Here is a 22,497-nt window from a genome sequence, read left to right as displayed (position 1 = left end):
AATCACTTATTTTATAGGTCAGCCAGGGAATTTATATATATATATTTTTTTTTTAATTTTAAGCTAATCTTTTGATTTACACAATTTGAAAAATACATTAGTACAATTACGCTTACTTCTTTTAAATATTTTAATATATAAATAATACGGATTAAAAAATTAAACAAAGTTATTTTATGATACGTGATTACAATCATAATTACATAGACATACAAGATACAGGGATACCAAAAAGAAAAACTCGATTTATAAAACGGTTGATGTAAATAGCGCTGTTAAAAATTCCGATTTGGGTTAATTTTTAAAACGGCCCGATTAAGATTATAACCAAAATAATATTATGCAAAGCCGCGAGATTTGGGCAAATGGATGTCCAAATCTTCCTGCCATTTAAAATCTTCTAGTTTGTATAATATTATTTTGGGGCATTTTTAAAAATCCCGAATAAGGCTTTTTAACAACACTAGTTGTAGAAATAGGTGGCTACAGAGGAGAGATGTAAGAGGCCTTTGAAATTGACATTTATGAGAAGAATAAAAAAAAAATTAGATATAATAGATATTTTAAAAAAATGTGATTTGCGGGGAAATTCGAAAAAATTTAAACGTCCGTAGAGGGCTTTTCGGGTCGAGCGGGGAAATTTGATGCTGTTAACCCTAGGGACTTTTTCTAAATATATATAGATAATTGGATCTTTCTTAAAATACATCCTATTACTTTTATTATTATATAAGGTTGTTTTAATTTTAGTCCTAGTTGCCCCAACTAACTTTAATTCTACAGAAGCTCTCAGGGTCTTTCCTTCTTTTTTATTGACTTTAGAATTTTTCACCTAAAAATTAAATTCGATTTTATTAACTAATATAACTTAAAATAAATCAGGTTAGGGATAGGGTATCACTATGTAATACAAAAAAATGTATTTAAAAAAACACAATGCGATATATATAATAAACATGACGAGTTAAAAACTCCTTAAAAGATCATTTTTTTAAAAAAATACAAAAAAACAACCAATTAAAACAATGACAATTTATTAAAAACTTTGGAGAAAAAAAATAATAATCTTATTTTATATTATATAGCGTTTACGTGCCCTCAAATTCGTAATAAAATTTTTTTTAAAAATTTATTTAATTAACTTTGCCTTGAAAACCCGGAACATGCCTTCTTATCATTTCGGTAAATTTATGAAATCGATTTAATTATTAATAAAAATCGTTCATTTTATTGCCAATTTTGGAGTGATAAAAAAATTTTGAGAATCATTTTCATTTTATTTTTTTGGTGGTATTTTAAAAGAGAAAGATATAGATTTTATTATAAAATTTAGCAAGCCTACTGTTGTTAAACGGCCCGATCCAGAATAATATCGCGCAAGGCTGAAGATTTTTCTCGTAGTTGCCACAAAGGTTTGTTGGAACATCTATTAGCGAAATCTCGAGGCTTAGACAATACTTTTCCGGCTACAATACTGGAGTTCGCCATTTTTAAAACGGCTCAAATCGAGCCATTCAACACTAAGCAAGCCGTAAAAATGAATGGGCGCCAATTCATAGATTTGGGATTGTAGAATTTATGGGAATTCAGAAACTCTCCGCTTAACGGAAAATTGTTCGAAATTTTTAAGGCACGCGGCGTGTAGTTCACCACAATACCCCTAATTTTTTTTTAAAAAACCAAAATTAGATTTGTGAAATAATGTGGAATGGCACCTATCAAATGATGGAAGAAGAGGCTTAGCTATAACAAGATTAGTCAAATGAAGGGATAACTAATATTCAAAATCTTCGAGATAAACAGATGTCAGGAGACAAACTAAAATTTATATTTAAGGAATAAATATAATTAGTTGTTAACATATTAGGAGGAATGGGAGGATTCTATAAAAATTTAATCCATTCTATTGTAGTGTTGTTAAAAGGATCGTTTTAAGACGATTTTTAAAAACGGCTAACTCGAAATTTCACCCAGAATAATATTACGCAAGCCTGAAGATTTTGTCTGTAGAAGGAACAAAGGTTTGGATATCTATTAGCGAAATCTCGAGGCGTGGGCAATATTTTTCTGGCTAAAATATTGAGTTAACCGTTTTTAAAAATTGGCTCAAAATGAACCGTTTAACAATATTTATATGGAACTACAAATGTGGCATGCGGGGAGAATTATCTTACTTATAATTTTGGTTATACCTTATTAAATTCTAACTCTTAAACACGTAAAAAACGGGAAAAATCCTTTAAATAATAGTTTAAAATCAGTATACGATAAATTGTCGGGCTATTACAATTTAACTGCTGAATGCTGATGATGCAATAAATTACACCACAATATTAGATCCCAGGCTTAAAGTTAAATATTTTAAACCAATATCTGCTGATAATTCACCCGCCCATTCTATGTTTTAATTTTCTAACCCGCCATCCACACTTGCCCAAATGAACGGAAGGGCTGGAAACCAGCCCATTGAAAGCCCCTAACTAATACATTTGCAACCACGGTGAAAAAAAAACGCGTATTATATTATAATTCTTTATTGTAATACTTAAAAATAAAGCATTTTGAAGAGAAATTTTTTTTATAATAATCATTTTATTATAAAAAAAGTGTGGTATTTTGAAGAAAAAAAATAATACCCTAGCTTTCAAATTCAGTTTTCCCTTATGTTGTGAGCCGATTTTTAAAAATGGCTAACTCAAAATTTAAACCAGAAAAATATGCCCAAAGCCTCGAGATATCGATAATAGATGTCCAAACCTTTGTTCCTTCTACAAACAAAATCTTCAAGCTTGCGTAATGTTATTCTAGATGAAATATTGAGTTAGCCCGTTTTTAAAAATCGGCTCAAAACGAGCCGTTTAACAACACTAGTTTTTCCCTTTATCACGACCAAAAATCGGGATTTCTTATCTTCTTTAGGGATTATGTTTAAAAATCTTTTTTGGGGGGGTTTTTGATATTGGGAAATTTCGATTGATTTCTGTAACCTATCAATAAATATATCAATATCTTTAAAAAAAATAATAATTGATCGGAACATAACTCCCTAGAGAGGATAAATTCTCAAAAAGAATTGGGTGAGGGAGAGATGGGAAATCAATATCTCCTTAAAACTAAATCCAGAAATAAATTAGATTATAATTTATCAATGAATGGATATTATTTCCAAGCTTATTTTTTTGGATGAACATCATCGTCGTTTAAATATAAAATTCTTTGTATAGAGATGAGAGATTAATAAAAAAAATTTTAAATTAACAGAATATTATTTACAATTTTTTTAAATATTTATTTCAAGTCAGTTTTTAATTAATAAAATGTTTTTTTTTAAGGAAAGAAAAAAAAAATCAAAATGTGAAATTTAATATCTATAATTTTTTTTTAAAATACAAACTATATAATTTATTAGAATAATGACAATCTTCCTTAGAATAATGATAATCTTCCTAGAATAATGACAATGTTCCTTCCCGACGATTTTAAGGGAAGGAGTGAAATTCAAGACCGGATATCTAATTTCGTTCTTTAGGATATTTCTTAGTATAAGATCGAATTAAAACACTATAAAAATTTTTTAAAAAAAACTATACAATTAAAAATACAATTTTATGATCGAGTTCCCAAAAAGGAACCATAATATGCCTAAAAATTTCTATTTGAATTTATCGGCGCGTATATAAAAATTATCAGCCTCGTTTGTTAAAAATAGCCGGTTTTTATTGCCTAGATTTTAATTAAAAATTTATAAATTTATTGGCGAAAAATGGCCATTTGTCAGAAGTCACTATTGTATTGAATATGAAGTTGTCAAAATTTTTGTATTTGTCAACCTTTTTTAGTATCTGCCCCGTATTAGTGAATTGATATTTAAGTTTGAAGGGGAATGAAGGGACGCACTACTTTTGATAAATAATTTCTAAAAATTTAAAATAACTATAATAATATTTTATTTTAAGCGTTTTATTGAACGAACTATTATTATTTAACGCGTATTAAGTTATAATAACTTAGTTTTAAAAGTTCGGTAGTAAATTAGATTTTACTTTATTATACGAGTTTGCGTTTAACCCTAACCCTGCATTGATAGTATGAGCGTGACGGCCCCAAAAAAAATACGCCAGCCTCTAAATTTTCCTAAGAGATGTCTAATACCTCTCTGCCATCTATGAACAAAATCTCCAGGCTTGCGTTATATTTCTGGCTAAAATATCGGGGTGGGCCGTTTTTAAAAAATCGAGCCATTTAACAACACTATGCGTGAATTCGAAGGCGAAGTAAGCAAAATACGCTGTTCCTTTTGTATTTTTCGCCGCGAAATTTGTATTTTTCGCCACGAATTCCAGCCAAGAGTGTATCAGGGGATGCGCCACCGCTAACTGTGGATGAGGGGTTATGTGCCACATTAACAATTCCAACCTTTAAAATTGAATTGTTTTATGGATTATATTATATTTAACAAGTATTTTAATAGATTCGTAAATAATTATCCAAATAAATGTCAAATTCAAAAATACTAAATTAAATACCAAAATTGTTATTTAATTCATAACTTGCCTCACCCCCCCCCCCCTCATTCAGAAAAAAAAATAATTCTTATTTTAATTTTTATAATTCCCTTTCCGGTTGATAATATAAACAAAAAAACATTATGATACCGTTACGTTATATGTGGGAAAAATAGTAATACGCGCGACATAAATAATTTATAATTGGCGGCATTATCACTCAAATAATGATTTGACAAGTGGTTAAGCACCCAAATGTATCACATTCAACTAAGTATTTATTAAGAATTTAGAAAGAAAGTTAAACTTATTTTATCAATGTCTAAAGCAAAAATGACTGTTTTTCTTGATAGTAACGGCGTTACTTTAATTTAAAAAAAAATACCGAATAAGGCTAAAAGGAACATAAATGATAAAAGTGTTGAAAGCAGTATTTATATATAGCTGTTAATTTGGAATGTGGGATATAACACAAATAAGGATTTAAAGGAAAGATAAAATAAATACCTGTAAATGATGCATTAACAACATCAAGGGATTCCGAAGAAATGTCGATAGTTTTGGCGGCCCCGTTAAGTTTGGCGGCGTTATCATCGAGAGTCTTATGTCCGCGTTTATTTTTACCATTGCACTTTTTATGGGTTTTGTCTTTTTTATCATTTTTAGTTTTTTTGTCGTTGGTATGTTTGAAATCGTTATCATCCCTACTGCCATAATAATGATTTCGGCGACGGGCGTTTAGAAGCGCTATTTGACGCCGCCACTTCCATGGCTTAAGCCATGATCGGGAAAATAAGATGGAGGCCAATTTATTGGTGGACTGAAAGTGAGGGCTATCAGCACCAGTATCGGCGACGAAGGACCTGTTCAGCGGTTCTGAAATATCGCGAGTGTAAGAATCCGAGCCCAGGCTCGGGTCATCGCTGCGATGGTTTAACCCTAGGCGGATTTTGATACCCCTCATAAGAGCTTCTAGGCTATTGGCGTGGAAAGAGTTATTACTATGATTGGAATCGTTTATGTTATAATGGTGAGCTTTACCATATGGCAGGTCGGTAGCCGAGAGTTTACGACAAGGGATATCGGAGTTATTAGTTAAGGTGGTATCGGCTAAATCCATGAATACGCGAATATTTAAATATGGCGTTTGAGCCAAGCGAAAAAAATAATGGAGGAGTTTGTAAAGGATTTGTTTAACAAAATTGATTGAATTTATAATTAAGAATCAAAGGAAAGAATCCATTTTTTTTAAAGATCGGTACGTCTGTTTGTTTCGCGTCTATATAACGCGACGGATAGAAATGGCATCAAATACTCGAAATATTTTTACGCTTCGTCTTCTCTAAAATAATAAATTATAAAAAAAAAATTTTAAATAAAAGGTGAATTTAAAAACATTATTTTTTTATGTAACACATTATAAAAAAAACTAAAAAAAGAATAGCAAAATTTTGGAGCCATAAGTTCTAATAATATTTAAAACCAAGATCTAAACGTCGAAATAAACGGCGTGAAATGAATGAAAGAAAAAGGCTAACGCATTTTAACCTTACCTGACCAGTGGACAATATACCTAAAACGAATTATTCGCTATCCAATATTATTTGATTCGTATTCGAATATGAAGAGTAAAATTATTCGACCCGAAAATTTGAATCGAATAAGAATAAGGAAAATATATTATTCGAATTTTTATCCATTATTTCGGATAGTATAATTTGATTTTTTTTTCGTATTCAAAATTTATAGTATATATTACGTCGACAATATTCTTAAATATTAAAACTTATTCACAAATATTTAAAATTATTTGTAAGCATTTAACATGTTCCTTACAGAACATTTTATTTACTTTTTTTAATCTAATTTTCTCAGAATTTGGTAAAAAAAAAACTTTTGAGCAAAAATTTGAAGATTTTTTTTTAAAGAAGAAAGATTTTTGATCAAATTTTATCTAAATTTATAAATATGTTTTTAGTTATAAATTTTTTTTCGTAAATATATATCTATACAAAATATCATTTATTTTTCATTATTATATACGGGAGAAAAAGAAAAAAATGATGTTTTCGTATATCGTCTGTGGCCTAGTCAACTGTGATATAGATTAGCATAGATCTGGGTTTGAATCCAGCAGGGACTTCTGAGGCCAACTTAGGTAGTTCCGTTCTAGTGGGGATGATATAGTGATGTAGAGAATCGGAGGCGACAGCGTGATTCCGCCTTTTTAAACATTGGAATTTCAAATTTTTAATAAAGGTAGTTGTTTTAGCAAATGGTTTAACGAGTATTACACCACTAGTATGGTTAATATAGGTCCTACCCGGATATCGAACAAAATATAAAAAATATATATCAGAGTTATTAAAGTATCTAGATATAAAAATGAAGTAACTGCATTCTGGATATTATTTTTAAAGGTAGTATCTGTACATCTTAAAAATAATAATATCCATATTAAATTCATTTAATTATATGTCCGAGTTTATTTCATTACAAAAACAAATTCGACAACATAGTAAATATTATATTATAATTTATTTTATTTATGTCAAATTAAAAAAATATATATTATAATTTTTATATCAATTTAGACAATTTCTGAAAAGAAATCACATAATTTATTATTAAATTTTTTTTGGCACCCTTTAGCTAATATAAATAATATTGATATAAGTTTTGACACTCTTCAAATTTTAAATTATTTATTTATTTTTTTTAAATGAGTGTAGGAATTTTAATATATTTATGATTTTACCAATATAAAGTTGTTATTTAATATATATATATATATATAACTAGCCTGCCGTCAAGTGTCCAGGTAGAGAGAGTAATGTTGTTAAACGGCTCATTTTGAGCCGATTTTTAAAAACGGCAAACTCAATATTTTAGCCAGAAAAATATTGCCTAAGCCTCGAGATTTCGCTAATAGATGTCCAAACCTTTGTTCCTTCTACAATCAAAATCTTGAGGCCTGCGTAATATTATTCTAGATGAAATATTGAGTTAGCCGTTTTTAAAAATCGGCTCAAAACGAGCCGTTTAACAACACTAAGAAAGAGTTTAGTGTAGCTAAAAATGTCTTGATACGAAAACGGGTATGCCCTAATGATAAAAATTTTGAGAATATTTTATTATTAAAATCTAGCAATCATTTATATATAGACGAGGATTCTGTATCTAGCTCCATCCATTTGAATAGTATCTATCAACAACTCTGTAAAGTATGTCATCCACAAAAGATATTAAGATAGCTAATTTATTTGCATTTTTGAGAAATACTTTGGAATGTAACGATTTCGAATTACATTTTAAAAATATATTTAAATATTTAGATGAATCTCATTCACCATTATAAATCCCCCTCCCACCCCCCTTCCTCCCCCCAAAAAAATTTTTTGATCATTAAATTCAAGCGTACTGCCCAAGTCAACATAAAGCAATTTTCAAAATAATCTAATTTGCTAAGCATCGACAAAAATTTATTAAAATGTAACTTAGCTATTATTTAATATTCACGTGCAGGCTGGGGTTCGAACCCAGAACCATCGGATTGGTAAGCGACGCTCATATCGACTAGACCACAGACGCTATAACGATTTTTTCTTAAAATGTATATTATAAATAAATTTGGCAGTTCCCATCCAAATGGAATAATATACAAAATACCAACTTGATAGATACTTCCTTAGGGTACCTATCATAAAACTTGTAGTGTAGGGAAGTTTATTTTGGAAGACACCAATTTTAAAAAATATTTTATTGTCAATTATCAAATTTTCACGATAAACATAAATTTATACTTGTATTCATTATATATATTATTTCGATGCAATTCTTAATTTAAATTTTAGGCCATTTAAATTTTTTTTTTAAATGAACATGTTTAAAATCGAATTTTTTATTTTATAAAATAAAAAAAAGAGATCATATTTGTAAAAAAAATGTAACAAATCAATTTTGAAATGTAACTGTAAAAGGTTAAAAAGGTAACGTTTACCCTTTTTTAAGGAATGTAACTTGTAACTCGTTACTTTTAACAGATCATTTTCCCTAAAAATAAAAAACATTTTTATGATTTAAAATTCACTAAAAGATAGATACCTAAATGATTAATTTATACGCGAATTTTCAAATTAAAAAGATTTTTTTTTGTATTTTTGTAAGCTCGCTTTTCAATTAAGTCATCTTACATACACTAGAAGGAACATACTTTTCCAACCGTATTAATTTAATATAATAAAAAAATAAAATATTAAATAACACAAAGTAATCGGATAATAAATTTTAAAAAGTATATTATTTAATTAAAATTTAATTTATATAAAATAACGAGAAAGAATATTTTAAAAAAGGAAAATTTATATTTTTACCGAATAACGACTTCGTGGAATTCGCGGTATTTTCGTTGTTCTATTATTTGACTTATTAAATGACCGAAAGGAAAAAAAGTGATTTCCAAAACGAAAAGAATAATTTAAAAAATAAAAGTCATCTTCCTTTTTTTACATTTTTTTTGTTTGTTTCATTAACCTTCTTTACTCTTTTTTTTATATACTCATTTTCTTTCTTTCATTCATTCCTTCTTCCAATCTTCTATTTACTCATTTTTTTTAAACCTTTTTTTAGGGATGTACCGATATTTTTGAATCGGATCGGGCCGAGATTTCACCCATTTTAAAATATCGGTTATCGCCCAATATTATAAAATTTTCCGATCCGATCCGTTATAAAATGGCGTATTTAATAAAAAATAAAATGTTATAAAATTTTAAAAAATCATTTATTTTTATAAATAAAATCGAAATTCATTTTTATGTATATTTTTTTTTAATAATAATAATTAATTAATAAACATTCTGTCATATTGTTATTTTTTGCGCATTCTATTTATAAAAGTGTGCGATAATCTTTTCAGAATCTTGATCGGTAATCGGCCGATATCAATTTAATATCGGGAATATTGGATAGAATCGGCCTCCAAAAAGTTTTTCGGGACACCCCTACCTTCTTTATACGTTCCTTTCCCTCTTTCTTCCTAACCAAGTAATTTTGTTTTTTTTGTTCCCTCCCATTTTTGTAATAATTTTTCAAACATTGACAATTTTTTCATCACAAATTTATCAAAGGTCTAATTAAGTTGACATATATTCTCTTTTCATCCCAAATATATCTTTTTAGTTATTGTAGTAGACTTTTTTTTAAGTATTAATATTACACAACATTGCGAAAAAAAACTTTAAAAAAACAGTACATTGTTTTTTTTTTAAATTTAAAAATAATTTTATCTCTCTCCTCATCTAATGTTCCTTTTTTTTTATCGGATTTATTTTTCAAGTTATATTCCATTAGGAATGTTTAAAAAAACGGTTTTAAAAAAACAATTATGGACGTAATTTTCTTGTCCTTACTTCATTACACGTGATATTTTATTTTATTAAAATATATCATTTCTCATCTAATGTTCTTTTATAAAAATCATTCTTTAAATCTGGTTTTTTAAAAAAAATTATATTCTATTAAAAACGTTTAAAAAACATTTTAAATAAAACAATAAAAATCGTCTTCTTTAGTTTACAAACCGTGCAAATGAAAGAATTTAACGTAATTTTTTTCCCCGTAAGACTATGTCCATAATCCTTTTTAAAAAAATTTATAAAAATAAATGAGAAAATTATATTTTGGACACGCTTTTATTTTTATATTTAAAATAGCTTATTTATTTATTTTCATTAAAGTTTCAAACCTTTGTTTAATTTTGATACTTTGGGTTAGTATTGTTAAACGGCTCGTTTTGAGCCGGTTTTTTACGGCTAACTCAATATTTTAACCAGACAAATATTATGCAAGCCTTCAGATTTTGCTCGTAGATGGCACAAAAGTTTGAACCATCTATTAACGAAATCTCACATCACATTTTTCTAGCTAATATATTGAGTTAGCCATTTTTGAAAATGGGTTCAAATCGAGCAGTTTAACAACACTACTTTGGGCACAGCCTTAATAATGGAAATAAATAATATAAATTATCTTTAACTTGATAAGAAAACTTAGCATTTCCATATTTTAATTTTTCCTATTTCTTTTCTCACCATTCCCAAATGCCGATTCTAGAAATCCGTAAAAAGGCGGCTCGAAAAAAAGCTGCCAATTTTTTTTTAATTCCAGATTAAATAAGGCTCCAACGTGCCCCTACAATTTTAATCGAATCGGGCGTCAGAAAAAGTTTTCCGAGGTTACATATTAAGGGTACGCTTAATGGAAACTGAAAAATTGGTTAACAATAATTCATATTTTGGGGTATTATATTTTAATAATTTTTTTTAGAATAACCCTGATCAAATAGGGCTCCGACGTGCCCCAAACATTTTAATCGAATCGATATCAGAAAAAGTTGTCCGAGGTTACATATTAAGTGTAAGCTTAATAGAATTCGAAAATTGGTTAACTATAATTCATATTTTTTGGATATTATATTTTAATAATTTTTCTTTAATAACCTAGATCAAATAGGGCTCCGACGTGCCCCAAAAATTTTAATCAAATCGGGTGTCAGAAAAGGTGGTCCGAGGTTACATATTAAGCGTAAGCTTAATGGAAACTGAAAATTGGTTAACAATATTTCCTAAGCAGATATTATATTTTAAGTATAATCTATCGGGTTTTTTATTAACGATAATTTTTTTTCGATCCCCCCTTCCTCTAAAAATAGGGCTAAAGATGCTTACTACCTTAAGGTATTACCTATCAAATTTGTATTTTGTTTATTTTTCATTTGGATAGGCACTACCAAATATATTTAGAATATATATTTGAAAAATTGTGATTTTTGGAAAGCGGATAAGGCCTAGTCGGCAAGAGCATTGCTTATCAATCTGATGGTTATAAGTTCGAATCCCAGCAATGATCATATTTTTTTTCTTAATCTAGCTTGGTAGTTCCGTCTGGAGGATGATATATAGGAGGCCGGACTAGACCACGTGATTCCATTATAATATATGTTAAATAATAAGGGGTCTTATTACATTTTAATAAATTTTGGTATTTGGCAGTATGTATCAAATAAAAATTGGATTCGCTCGGTATTGTATTTGGTAGTAAGCATCGTTAACCAAAAAATAAAGGGGTGAGTGATTGGTAGAAAAAACCCCCAAATATTTAAAATTAAATAAATTACCTTCGAAAAAATAAATAAAGGTTTTCTTTTTTTATTAGGAAAAAAAATATTTTTATTTGTTTTTTTATTTGTATTAAAAAGAATTTTTATCTTTTTTAAAAAAAAATAAAGGCGTATAAAAAGGGTATAAAAAAATATACATCTTCCTTTTTTTACTCCTTATCTATCTATATAGGGCGTACCAAAAAAAATGGATAAGATATGCATATAGCCGATACATTTTGTGCATATAGCCGATACATTTTGAAGTATCTATTAGTGACCTGCATCGGCCCTAATTTTTTAAGCTCGGTCCAAACCCGAAATTTTTTTAAAAAAGGTTTTGCCGCCTCGGTCTGAACTCGAAATTTTTTTTTAAAAAAAAAATATTACTGGCCCAGCCCGAATTTATTTAAATGTATAAAATTTTTTTAAAAAAAATATAATTATAATTACTAAAAAAATAAAAAATAAAAGATATATGTCATATGTCGTCAAGTGTCTATAAATAAAATCAAATATTTTTATTTTAATAAAAAAAATTCAAAATAAAATTGATAAATTTATAATATATTAAAAAAATTTCCAGCCCTAATTTTTTGCCCATACTCGATTTTTTTTTAGACGGACCGGGTACAGGCCGGTCCTACTTTTGCAGATCTCTAGTATCTATATCGTAATTTTGATGCATTTTTTATGTATTTTTGTAAATTTGATTCTTAATAAAAATTATTACTTTTTTCCTCATTAAAATAAATTTTATAAATTAAAAAATAATTGTTTCATTTTATTAAATTCATTAATAGTAATTATTTTACAAATTCTTATTTTCAATAAATTCTTCCATAAACTAAATATAATTCAATTTTTTTTTAAAATAGAATTTTCCAATTTCAATAATTTTTTCATTATATAAAATTTAGTACAATATAAAATGAATAATAAATCCATAATACCTGCACTTCTATGCCCATATTTTGATCTTGAATTTAGGTAATTCAAAAAAAAAGTTTTTTCTGAAAAAAGATAAAAACCTTTAATGTTATTGTATCAAATAATATTAAGTATAATATATATTCCAAAAAAAATTAATACAATATTTAAATTAGTTAACATAATTTGTCCTATGAGTTTTTATTAGAAGTAATTTTTGCCTACCCCCCCCCCCCCAATAAAAAAAAATTCCTGGCTACTGTCTGAAATAAACATTGAAATCAAAAATATTATTAGTTAACATGAAAAATTTGTGCAAGCATTTGATTTATGCCAATTTATAAAATATTAAACTTCTTTACATTTTGTGCATATATATTATATTCCTATCAATAATGGTAAAAAAATTTATTAAGAAAAATATTTTCGATATTTATTTGTGATTTTATATAATTTTTATCTTTTAACAATTTTTTTTATATCTGATTTACTTGTAATGATTATGTTATTTTGCTGCAAAACCATTTAAATTGGCAATTTAATATTCTTATAATTTTTTAATATTAGTAGAAACAATATTATTTGAAATGAAAATAAAAGCATGATAATTAAATTCATTGTAAATTCTTGCCTATAACGTACTAATATTATATATCTGACTAATGACTATATATATTGAAAATCATTACACATACAATGTTTATGACATTTACATAGAAAAGGTAAGTAAAATATACTTCAATTAATTAATATATATATATCATATTTTAAATTAAATTTGGTTTAATTAAAATGTTTAGATAATCATATTTAAGGGTAATCAAAAATATGGTGATTTGATTATAAAATAAATTATAAATAACAAGATTAGCAATATCATATGAATAAATCTAAACATTTATAAATTCGTAATATCAAATTTTCAAATAAATTGATGTCATACTTACTTTATAGATATCAGTATATCTTCATGTTCGAATATTAGGTCATGCGCGTATTTTTCAAAAAATTTAAGGGGGTTAAACGATATTATTAAAGAAACATAATCTGACCTAAAATGGCTTATATTATCACATGAGATAATCATATGTTAATAGATTTTAAAATTATTGATTTCACTAAAAATATAATAACAATAAAAGAGAGAATAAATATTAATAACTATTTTTATACATAATTTAAACAGAGTAAGCAATTATTAGCTGTTGGCACTTCTATACCTCTTTAAGCCAATGACAATATAATATTTTAAATTTATATGGAAAAAAGGATTAACAATGCATTGTTTAGAAAATTTTCTCTAGTAAAAGGAAAGTAACATATTTATTTGTAATAATATACGTTGAAAATAAAAAAATTAAAAGTTGAAATGACATAATATTATTAAGATGTCACAAATAATTCTGTGTAAAAGGTAATTATATTCAATTATTTTTTCATAATTTTTAATGTATTCATGCCATAGTGACCTATATCAATAATTAGCAAAATATTACTCTTAAGTAATTTTAATACATATTTAAAATATTATATTTAAGATACTACCAATATAATTAAAATTATTGCTAGTAAGAAAGTGATATACTTATTGTAATAAAAGGGTGAGGAACTCTTCACACGTTTGTGAGCAAGCTGCACATAACTGTATGGTAATAGTCCTAAAATTATTGTCAGTCTTTAAGCTAAAATAAAATGAATTGGGCGAAGCAAAAGCTTATATTCAATAATTGGGCATGTTCTTTTTTAATACTTTATTTTATTTTTATATAGTTTATATCTTTATTAAAAATTGTAATCGCTTTATATCTAAATTAAAATAGCAATGAAAAAAAATATATTAAAGTAACTTATTGAATTGTATATAGCTAAAGATATTGCAACACCGAAGAAAATATCAACAAGGGAATTATAACCAAATAATATATTACCATACCGACTTTTAAATCAATTAATTCTAACTTAAATTTATTATATAAATATTTATTAACCCTTCCTACTACTTCCTGTTCAGCTGGAAGATGTGTAAAGTTAAAATAAACAAAACTCGAATGCGAAATTAAATTTCTGATCCTTTTTTAGAAAATTTTCTGTTAATATCTAATGAAATTTTAAGATTTTGAAAAATTTACAATTGATGATATTATAACACAATTTGCCTTGACATCTATAAGGTTATCCAAATTATTAATAAAATAGGTAGTGTATCTTTTTCACAGTTCATATATAGCTTTTTTAAAAATGTGAATTTAATTTAACATTATTTTTATTTTAATTCCAGTGCAAAATATACTTTATTCATTTTATTCTAATATTTTATATAATAGTTCTACAATAAATTTAATAATTAAAAAGTAATATAGGTATTTAGTATCAAGCCAAGTATACCTCATTAAAATTACTCGTTTTATATTATGTTTTAGATCGTTTTTTATATAAATATAAACATGTTATCTCATTTAATACAATTATATTTATTCTTATGAAAATACAGTGATTATGTATCAACCAAATTATGAAAAGATTGCAATACTTAAATATAGATTAATTTATACACACTCGTGGCTTATTTTTAGAAAACGGATAGTGTCAAATTAATTATCATATCAACAACAATTTTTTAAAATTTTTTCTCCTAAATAGGCTTGAAAGATTTTAAATAGAGTTATGTTGTAAGATTATAAATAATTGTTTATTGTAAGATATATTACGTTGTGCCGTATCAAGTCCGGGCAGAATAGAAAGCAAAACTCCGAGTATAATAATTTTATTGAATTTCCCACAAAAAAAAATAATTCCTTTAATTTGCCACAAACGGCTATTTTATAGATGAAAATAAATAAAAGAATAATTTCTTACAAATCCGAATAACATGACTCATTGTGAGTCTTACAATCCCAAAACACCAATGCGCTAAGGTTAGCAAACCCGATTATTGCGCGTAATAAAAATACATATAATGAATTTACAAAAAAACACAATATATCCCAATACAATAATAAAATAATGCCAATTAGTACAAGATTATTTTTATTAATATCACTATAGCATCGTGGATTGGGAAGTCTCACGGCTGCAGGCCGTTAGGGGTAGATTTTTGGGGTTTGCTGTCAAATTTTCTGCAATGTAGATGCTGCTAACCACTAACGCAGTTTGGTATTATAACTTAACCTGCACTAAGCAGTCAATAAGTATCTTTTAGTTTTCCTCCAATGTAGTAGGTTTGGTGGCTAATAAAATATAGTATTTATTATAATCAATAGATACCCTAACCATTATCTTTGTAGCATAACTACATGTTAACCACTAATGCAGTTCACAAGCTTGGTATTAAGTTGAACAACTTAAACCGCGTAGATCCGTGAAAACTAAAAAATCTTATTGACTACTTGGCTGCTCAGTAGCCCTGTCTGAGCCACTGTGCGCTACCTGTCTAGTGACATTACTGATTGATCATAATCTAACATAGCCCCTAAGCCTTATCTTTGTGTCAGCATATAGTTTTTTGGGAGTCTCACAATATTTTTATTGATATAAACCATTTAAAACTATAATTTTAATATGTAAAATGTTATTTTATTGCATTATATACATTTATGTTAATAATTTTGCCCAAAAAACCTTTTGAAAATGAAGAATAGAATCATATAAAATATATTTTATTAGTGTTTCATCTAGTGTTGTTAAATGGCTCGTTTTGAGCCGATTTTTAATAACGGTTAACTAAATACTTATCCAGTAAAATATTACGCAAATTTGAAGATTTTTCTCATAGAAGGAACAGAGGTCTATACATATATCATTGAAAATCTCAAGGCTTATGCAATATTTTCTGGCTAAAATATTGAGTTAGTCGTTTTTAAAAATCGGATCAAAACGAGCCGTTTAACAACACTAGATCAATCATGGAATAATTTAACTGCTGAAAAAATTAGAAATTTTGGAAAATATATAACTGGATATAACTTTCAATTTATTAAGGACACTACGACAAAAAAACTAAGGTTTTAATATAGTTGGTTATCAAAGTAGCCGTTAATAACATTTTCTGTTACCAGATGCATTCTGCAAGAAATGCCTTTAATTTGGACCAAAGTTCGCTGGAAAAGGTCCACAAAAATTACAAATCCTAGTTTTAACACCGTTTACTAAATAGAAAGACCCTACCGAAAGATTTATAAAAAATAGAGAATCTGGATATTATTTGGATAATTTATACTGGAAAACAAATACTTGCTAAAATTTAGATCCAGGCTCACTCCAATAATTGACGCTTAATATGTGATATCCAAGGTATAATCGTTAGAATATATGATCATGATAATAACAATAAGGATGAAAACCTTAGGGTTATTCTTTCAAATAAATCTCTTGGAGATCCTATACTTAAAGATAATTTATTAAATGCTCCTAAAAATGCGATATATTTTAGCCCAATAATTCAGAATGAGATTATGAATGCCTGCGAATTAATATTGAAATTATTTCAGATTAGAGATCAGGAAATCACTACTCGGCCCGTACCCAGCCCGAATGAGCATTGGATCGGGGTCTCATTTTAAAAAATAATAATTTTAGGATCGGGTTAGGTCGGGCCAATTTTTTCTTTAAATTTCAACCCGGACTTGGGCTTATTAAATAAGATATCATTATATTTGGTCAAATAAATTGATATAATTTAAAATTCTTGCAATAAACAAGGGGCTAATATTTTTTTATTTGTAAAAATTTTTTTTTTAAATAAAAAAAAATTAAAATTTTATATATTTAAATAAATTCGGACCTGGCGGACAAATAATTTATTTCGAGTCGGGCTTTTCGGACAAACAAACATGAAAATTTTATTCGGGATCGGATTGGATTAGAGATATTATAAGCCTAGAATTTTATTAATAATAAAAAAAATTATGGATCATAGGTGGTATACCAATATTAAAAGTACTTTTACAGTTTGTCACTTATGAATATGAAAGGGAGGCCCTCACCAAAACTAGATGTCATAATACTTTAAAAAAATACCCATCAGCTATAAATGTTCCCTGAGCATCTCATTCGTTGGATTTAGCAATAAACTATGCTCTACCTTCTATACGCAATGCCATGAATATTTTAACTTGTAATAAATATTTTTTTTTAAACATCATATAAATTTATGATTTTTTTAAATATCCAAAGCGGCCTAATGTTTTGAATGAAAATATATCAATGGACCAGACACCCATCATTAAAAATTAAAAAAATACGATGGGTTTTATGTCATGATTCTGTTTCGGCATATATAGTTAAAATTGTTAAATAGCAAGGTAGCAATGTGCTTTCAGATCTCATATCATTATTAAATTCTATATATCAGTCAGAGTTCATCCTTGCTAATTGTAATCAATAAATTATTTTCTCATACTTCAATAAAAGGTAGAAATATAGAAAAACCAAATTTAACTTTGTTCAGGTGATTGATTTAGCGAAAAATATATGCGGATAAATATATACAATAAAGATGAATGTAGATAAATGTTTTCATCATATTTATCTAGATGTTTAATCTAGTGCCAAATATTATACCTTAAAATAAACCTCGACTCGCTAAGCAATTATTAAGATACCATATAAACGCTGATTCCATGGAAGAGTATTATAAAATATCAATTTTAACTAATTTTTGGACCCACATTTATTGTAAATAAAAGTACGTCTTTTTATTTAAAAAAAAACAAGTTTTTAACAATCTTCAAATTTTATTACCTAAAAACCATTCCACGAATTCCAAAATATTTCGCTAGTTTATGATATTGATACGGAAATCAATTTAAACAGTGAATTTGATTTGTGGGATAAACATTAACTATGTTTGGTTATTCTGAGCATGTGACGACTCAATCGGTGTAAAGAAAATTTTCAATTTCCAAATATTAACGATGTGCCATTTGTTAAAAAAAATACATTGAAGGTCCGCAAAAGTGTGCCCGAGGCTTAGACCAAGGTCCGGACCTAAAAATTTACTCAAGAGGGAAAAAATTATTTTACAGTTCTGATCGAAAAACCTTGCTGGGAAATTTTAATGGGCTAGTTCAGGCAACCTCCTGTAAATCTCCATAAAACTTGTTTTAAGATATATTTATTTGAATTGAAATATTTTTTTTACCCTTGGTGATAAATTTAGGTTCAAGGGTTCCAATAACGGAACAACAATTTTGTAAAGAACTAAGAGATTTTTAAATATGTGAGATTCACTTTTCTTATTTATACAATAATTAAAAAAAAATTAGAGATTTACTATTTTTTATCTGACCAAGCCGATTTGTTGTTTTTAAATATCGGTCATCGGCCAATATAATTAAATTTTTCGAACCGATAAAATAGCATCTTGATTTAAAAATTTCACAGGAGGATTGATATTAAATTTTTCAATATATAAGAAAATAAATTTATTAGTTAAGATTATGAATATTCTTAGATAATTTAAGTGATAGATAATTTTTTTTAAAAAACGAACTAAATAATTAAAAGCTAGAATAAACAGACAATTTACATTGATCACGAATAGACTAGCTAAAGAGGCTTTGGGGGGAAAAAATGATTGCACCGTTTTTAATATAAAATTCAGAGACCTGCAGGCCATTTATATATAACAGGGTCAGGCCTATAATTTTTTTTTAAAAAAATACTCTGGCCCTATATTTTAAAACTGAATATTTTAAATCACCGTTATTAGCTATAAAATTTTTAAAAAAATTTAATATAATTTTAAATAATAATCCGGACCAGGAAAATGGTGTCTTTTAAAAATCTCTGATAGAAATAAAGAAAGATTACAATATTTTAAAGATAAAATAAATGATTCTGTATATATTTTTAGATTGATGAATATAATTGAATAAATAAGTCTAAATTAAAATTTGATAGCAAAACATTCTAAATGATTTATGTTAAAGTCATAGATAGTTGCATACCATTTTTTTTAAAAAAAATGTAGAATATCTATAAAACAAAATCAGATTAGTGATATATCAGATTTGTCAGTATATTATCAAATTAAATGGACCTGTAAACAGGATTTATATTTTAAAAAAAATTTGACAACCTTGTGCATATTTTACTAATTGCTTGATATACATATTTAATTTATTTGCTTTCCATTTAAATTTCAATATTAACCCTTTTCCCCAGTTAATTTCTTAAAGAGATGTATTAATACCACTTCTAGGGGTAATGCAATCCATTTTGAAAGCAAGTTCAAAAATAAAATTAAATTTTGATTTGATTTTTTTTAAAAAAAAACCAATGAAATACTTTTGGGACAGATTCCATTCACAACTTTGTTTTTAAATTTGTTAATGGTTCATCTTTGAATTTGGTTTAAGCTATAAAATATTTACTAATTACCTTGAACATTTTATCATCATTGAAACTCTACTTAAATTTAGTAATCAAATATTTAATTTAAAACACAATAAATATTATACATTTATTCAAATGTACTAAATATATTACACAATATTATGTGGAAGGAATTGAGATATAAAAAAAATTGATTGATATATATATACAGCATTCAGAAAAAAGAAATAATCCAATGACTCAAATGTAGGCTATTGAAGCTGCCCAGCTTTCAAAAATTATTGATTTAAAATAATTAATTTTGCTATTAAAATGTTTGTACAAATATTTGATAAAAAAAATAATTTAATATGGCTGTAAATATGTTATTTTTTTTAAATGAAAAAATATCATTAAAAATATTTTTAAATTAAACTTTTTTAAAAAAAGAATATAAATTTAATTCAAGATAATTATGACAATCAGTCATTATGATCTATAAATATTGGAAATAAATAAGAATTTAAATCTATCTCTTTAAATGTATATCCAAATATAAATTTTTATTATAGACTTTTATATTTCACATCTTATAAATATTAAGCAGGTAAATAGTATGAGCATGGCTCTTATTAGAACATATATTTGTTTTATCTTTTAGACAATTCATTTGATAACCAATCTAAACCTTCATATAAACCAGTTCCTTGGGTGGCACAAGTTGCTTGGATATACCACTGTTATATTTAAATAAATTTACAAAAATGATTTTTTTTATAAAAAAAAATAATAATAAATGTCCATAGTTAACTTAAAAGATAAAAATATTTACACCTAATAATAATAAAAATATGAAAGAAAAAGATTTTACTGTTCTCATTTTCAATTCATTTAGCCCTAGCTTATTTGTCAATTCAGCACAGGTCAAGGCATTAGGAAGATCTTGTTTGTTGGCAAATATTAATATAACTGCTTCTTTTAATTCATCCTCTTGAGACTAAATAAATAAATATGTTATATAATCTACGATATTTATTCTAATTATGTAAATTTAAAATAAATAAGAATTACCATTTTATGAAGTTCATCACGAGCTTCTTCTATTCTTTCTCTATCATTACTATCAATAACAAATATTAGGCCCTTATGACAATAAAAATATTATTTATATGTATTAATTAATACTTGAGTATTTTGAAAATAATGCCTCCATAATGGTCTAATTTTATCTTGGCCTCCTACATCCCACACAGTAAAACAAATGTTTTTATACTCAACAGATTCCACATTAAAACCTATCAATCTTTTAAAAATAATAGTACGTAATCATTATACCAATTGTAGGTATTGTGGTAACAACTTCACCCAATTTTAGCTTATATAGAATTGTAGTCTTTCCTGCGGCATCAAGTCCAACTTTATGATTTGCATAAATATTAACTTCTTAAATACTATAATTTTACCCATCAATATTCTCATTTGCTTTTTTCCAAATATGCGATTAAAAACAGACGATAAGGTTAAACCCATGGTTCAATTGATATATAAATCTTTTAGCAAGCGTATGATGGGCCTAAATAACGTGGCTAAGCTATTATATCACAAGGAATGTTATGCCGTTAGAATTATATTTCGCATAAGTGATAAATATAAATATCAGAACCAGACTAACTATATATTGAATGACCGTTTTTTAAAATATATTTTATATGCCTGAGAAAGTTTAAAAATATTTGTGATACAGGTAGTTATGTAAAGTAACGTCGATTAAGTAACGGCGTTACTTTGTTTAGGAAAAGGAAAGTCCGTTACTTGTTTCAAAGGATAACGAGTAATGCATTTTTTTTTGAGCTTTAAATTTTTTAATGAGATAATTTTATAAATAAATTTAAGTCCATTATGCACATCAACCTACAAAGATCTCCAATTATTTTTTAGTTATTATATTTTTGTTGTTGAATTTTCTCTTGTTGATCAAATGAATCTATCAAAGTAGCGTTTGTCTAGAATAAAAACGCCCCACTTGATATTTCTAACAAAAAATCAAACATTATTTTATAACTAGTTGATAACCCGTCAAAAATGACGGGGATGAGAATTTTATTCGTTCTTTTACGATAATTCTTTTTACCCCTCCCCCTCCTCCTTCAGGCCAATTCCATTAAGACTAAGAGAGAGGAATTGTCTTTTTTATTCAATGATTGATGAATAATATATTTTACCTTTATTTGATGATGGATGAATCAGACATTTTCCTTTTTATGAGATGTGATTTCGAAATTTATATTTTAAATTACAAAAATGAAACAATATCTCTTATTAGCACCCTAAATACTAACATTATTTACCAGAGCTCCTGTTAGTCAGAATTACTGTTCACTCCCCACCGTGTGAAGGTAGGAGATGGATTTTAGGGGAGCAAAGAAATGAAAAAAAGAATGAAAATAAGAAGGAAGAAATAGAAAAATAGAGACAAAGATATGAATTATAAGAAAATATAATAAATATTTATACTTCAAGAGTTGATGATTATCGGGTTACAACACATATGCATTTGTAGCCATATAAAAAATATAATATAATAAATTT

General features: G+C 26.7%; 2 protein-coding genes across 2 annotated transcripts in view; both read right to left on the bottom strand.

Annotated features, from left to right (window-relative positions):
• Positions 1 to 13,636, bottom strand: part of LOC135922896 (phosphatase and actin regulator 2-like) — a 36,395-nt gene extending 22,759 nt beyond the window's left edge. The window contains exons 1-2 of the mRNA XM_065457408.1: positions 13,542 to 13,636; positions 5,013 to 5,847 (exon numbers count right to left, since the gene is read on the bottom strand). Coding sequence (XP_065313480.1) covers positions 5,013 to 5,625 — 613 coding nt within the window. The 5' untranslated portion in view covers positions 5,626 to 5,847; positions 13,542 to 13,636. The remainder of the gene's footprint in view (positions 1 to 5,012; positions 5,848 to 13,541) is intronic.
• A 6,466-nt stretch (positions 13,637 to 20,102) lies between these two features.
• Positions 20,103 to 21,505, bottom strand: LOC135922512 (ADP-ribosylation factor 4). The gene is made up of 6 exons (XM_065456874.1): positions 21,372 to 21,505; positions 21,244 to 21,324; positions 21,094 to 21,203; positions 20,980 to 21,051; positions 20,780 to 20,905; positions 20,103 to 20,645 (listed from the first exon to the last, which is right to left on the bottom strand). The coding sequence occupies exons 1-6, from the start codon at positions 21,436 to 21,438 to the stop codon at positions 20,559 to 20,561; spliced, it is 543 nt and encodes a 180-aa protein (XP_065312946.1). The 5' UTR covers positions 21,439 to 21,505; the 3' UTR covers positions 20,103 to 20,558.
• Between the last annotated feature and the right edge of the window lie 992 nt (positions 21,506 to 22,497).

This window comes from Gordionus sp. m RMFG-2023, chromosome 1 (assembly GCF_954871325.1).
Source record: "Gordionus sp. m RMFG-2023 chromosome 1, tfGorSpeb1-WG-v2, whole genome shotgun sequence".
NCBI lineage: Eukaryota > Metazoa > Nematomorpha > Gordioida > Chordodea > Parachordodidae > Gordionus > Gordionus sp. m RMFG-2023.
This window is presented reverse-complemented; position numbering and strand designations above follow the sequence as displayed.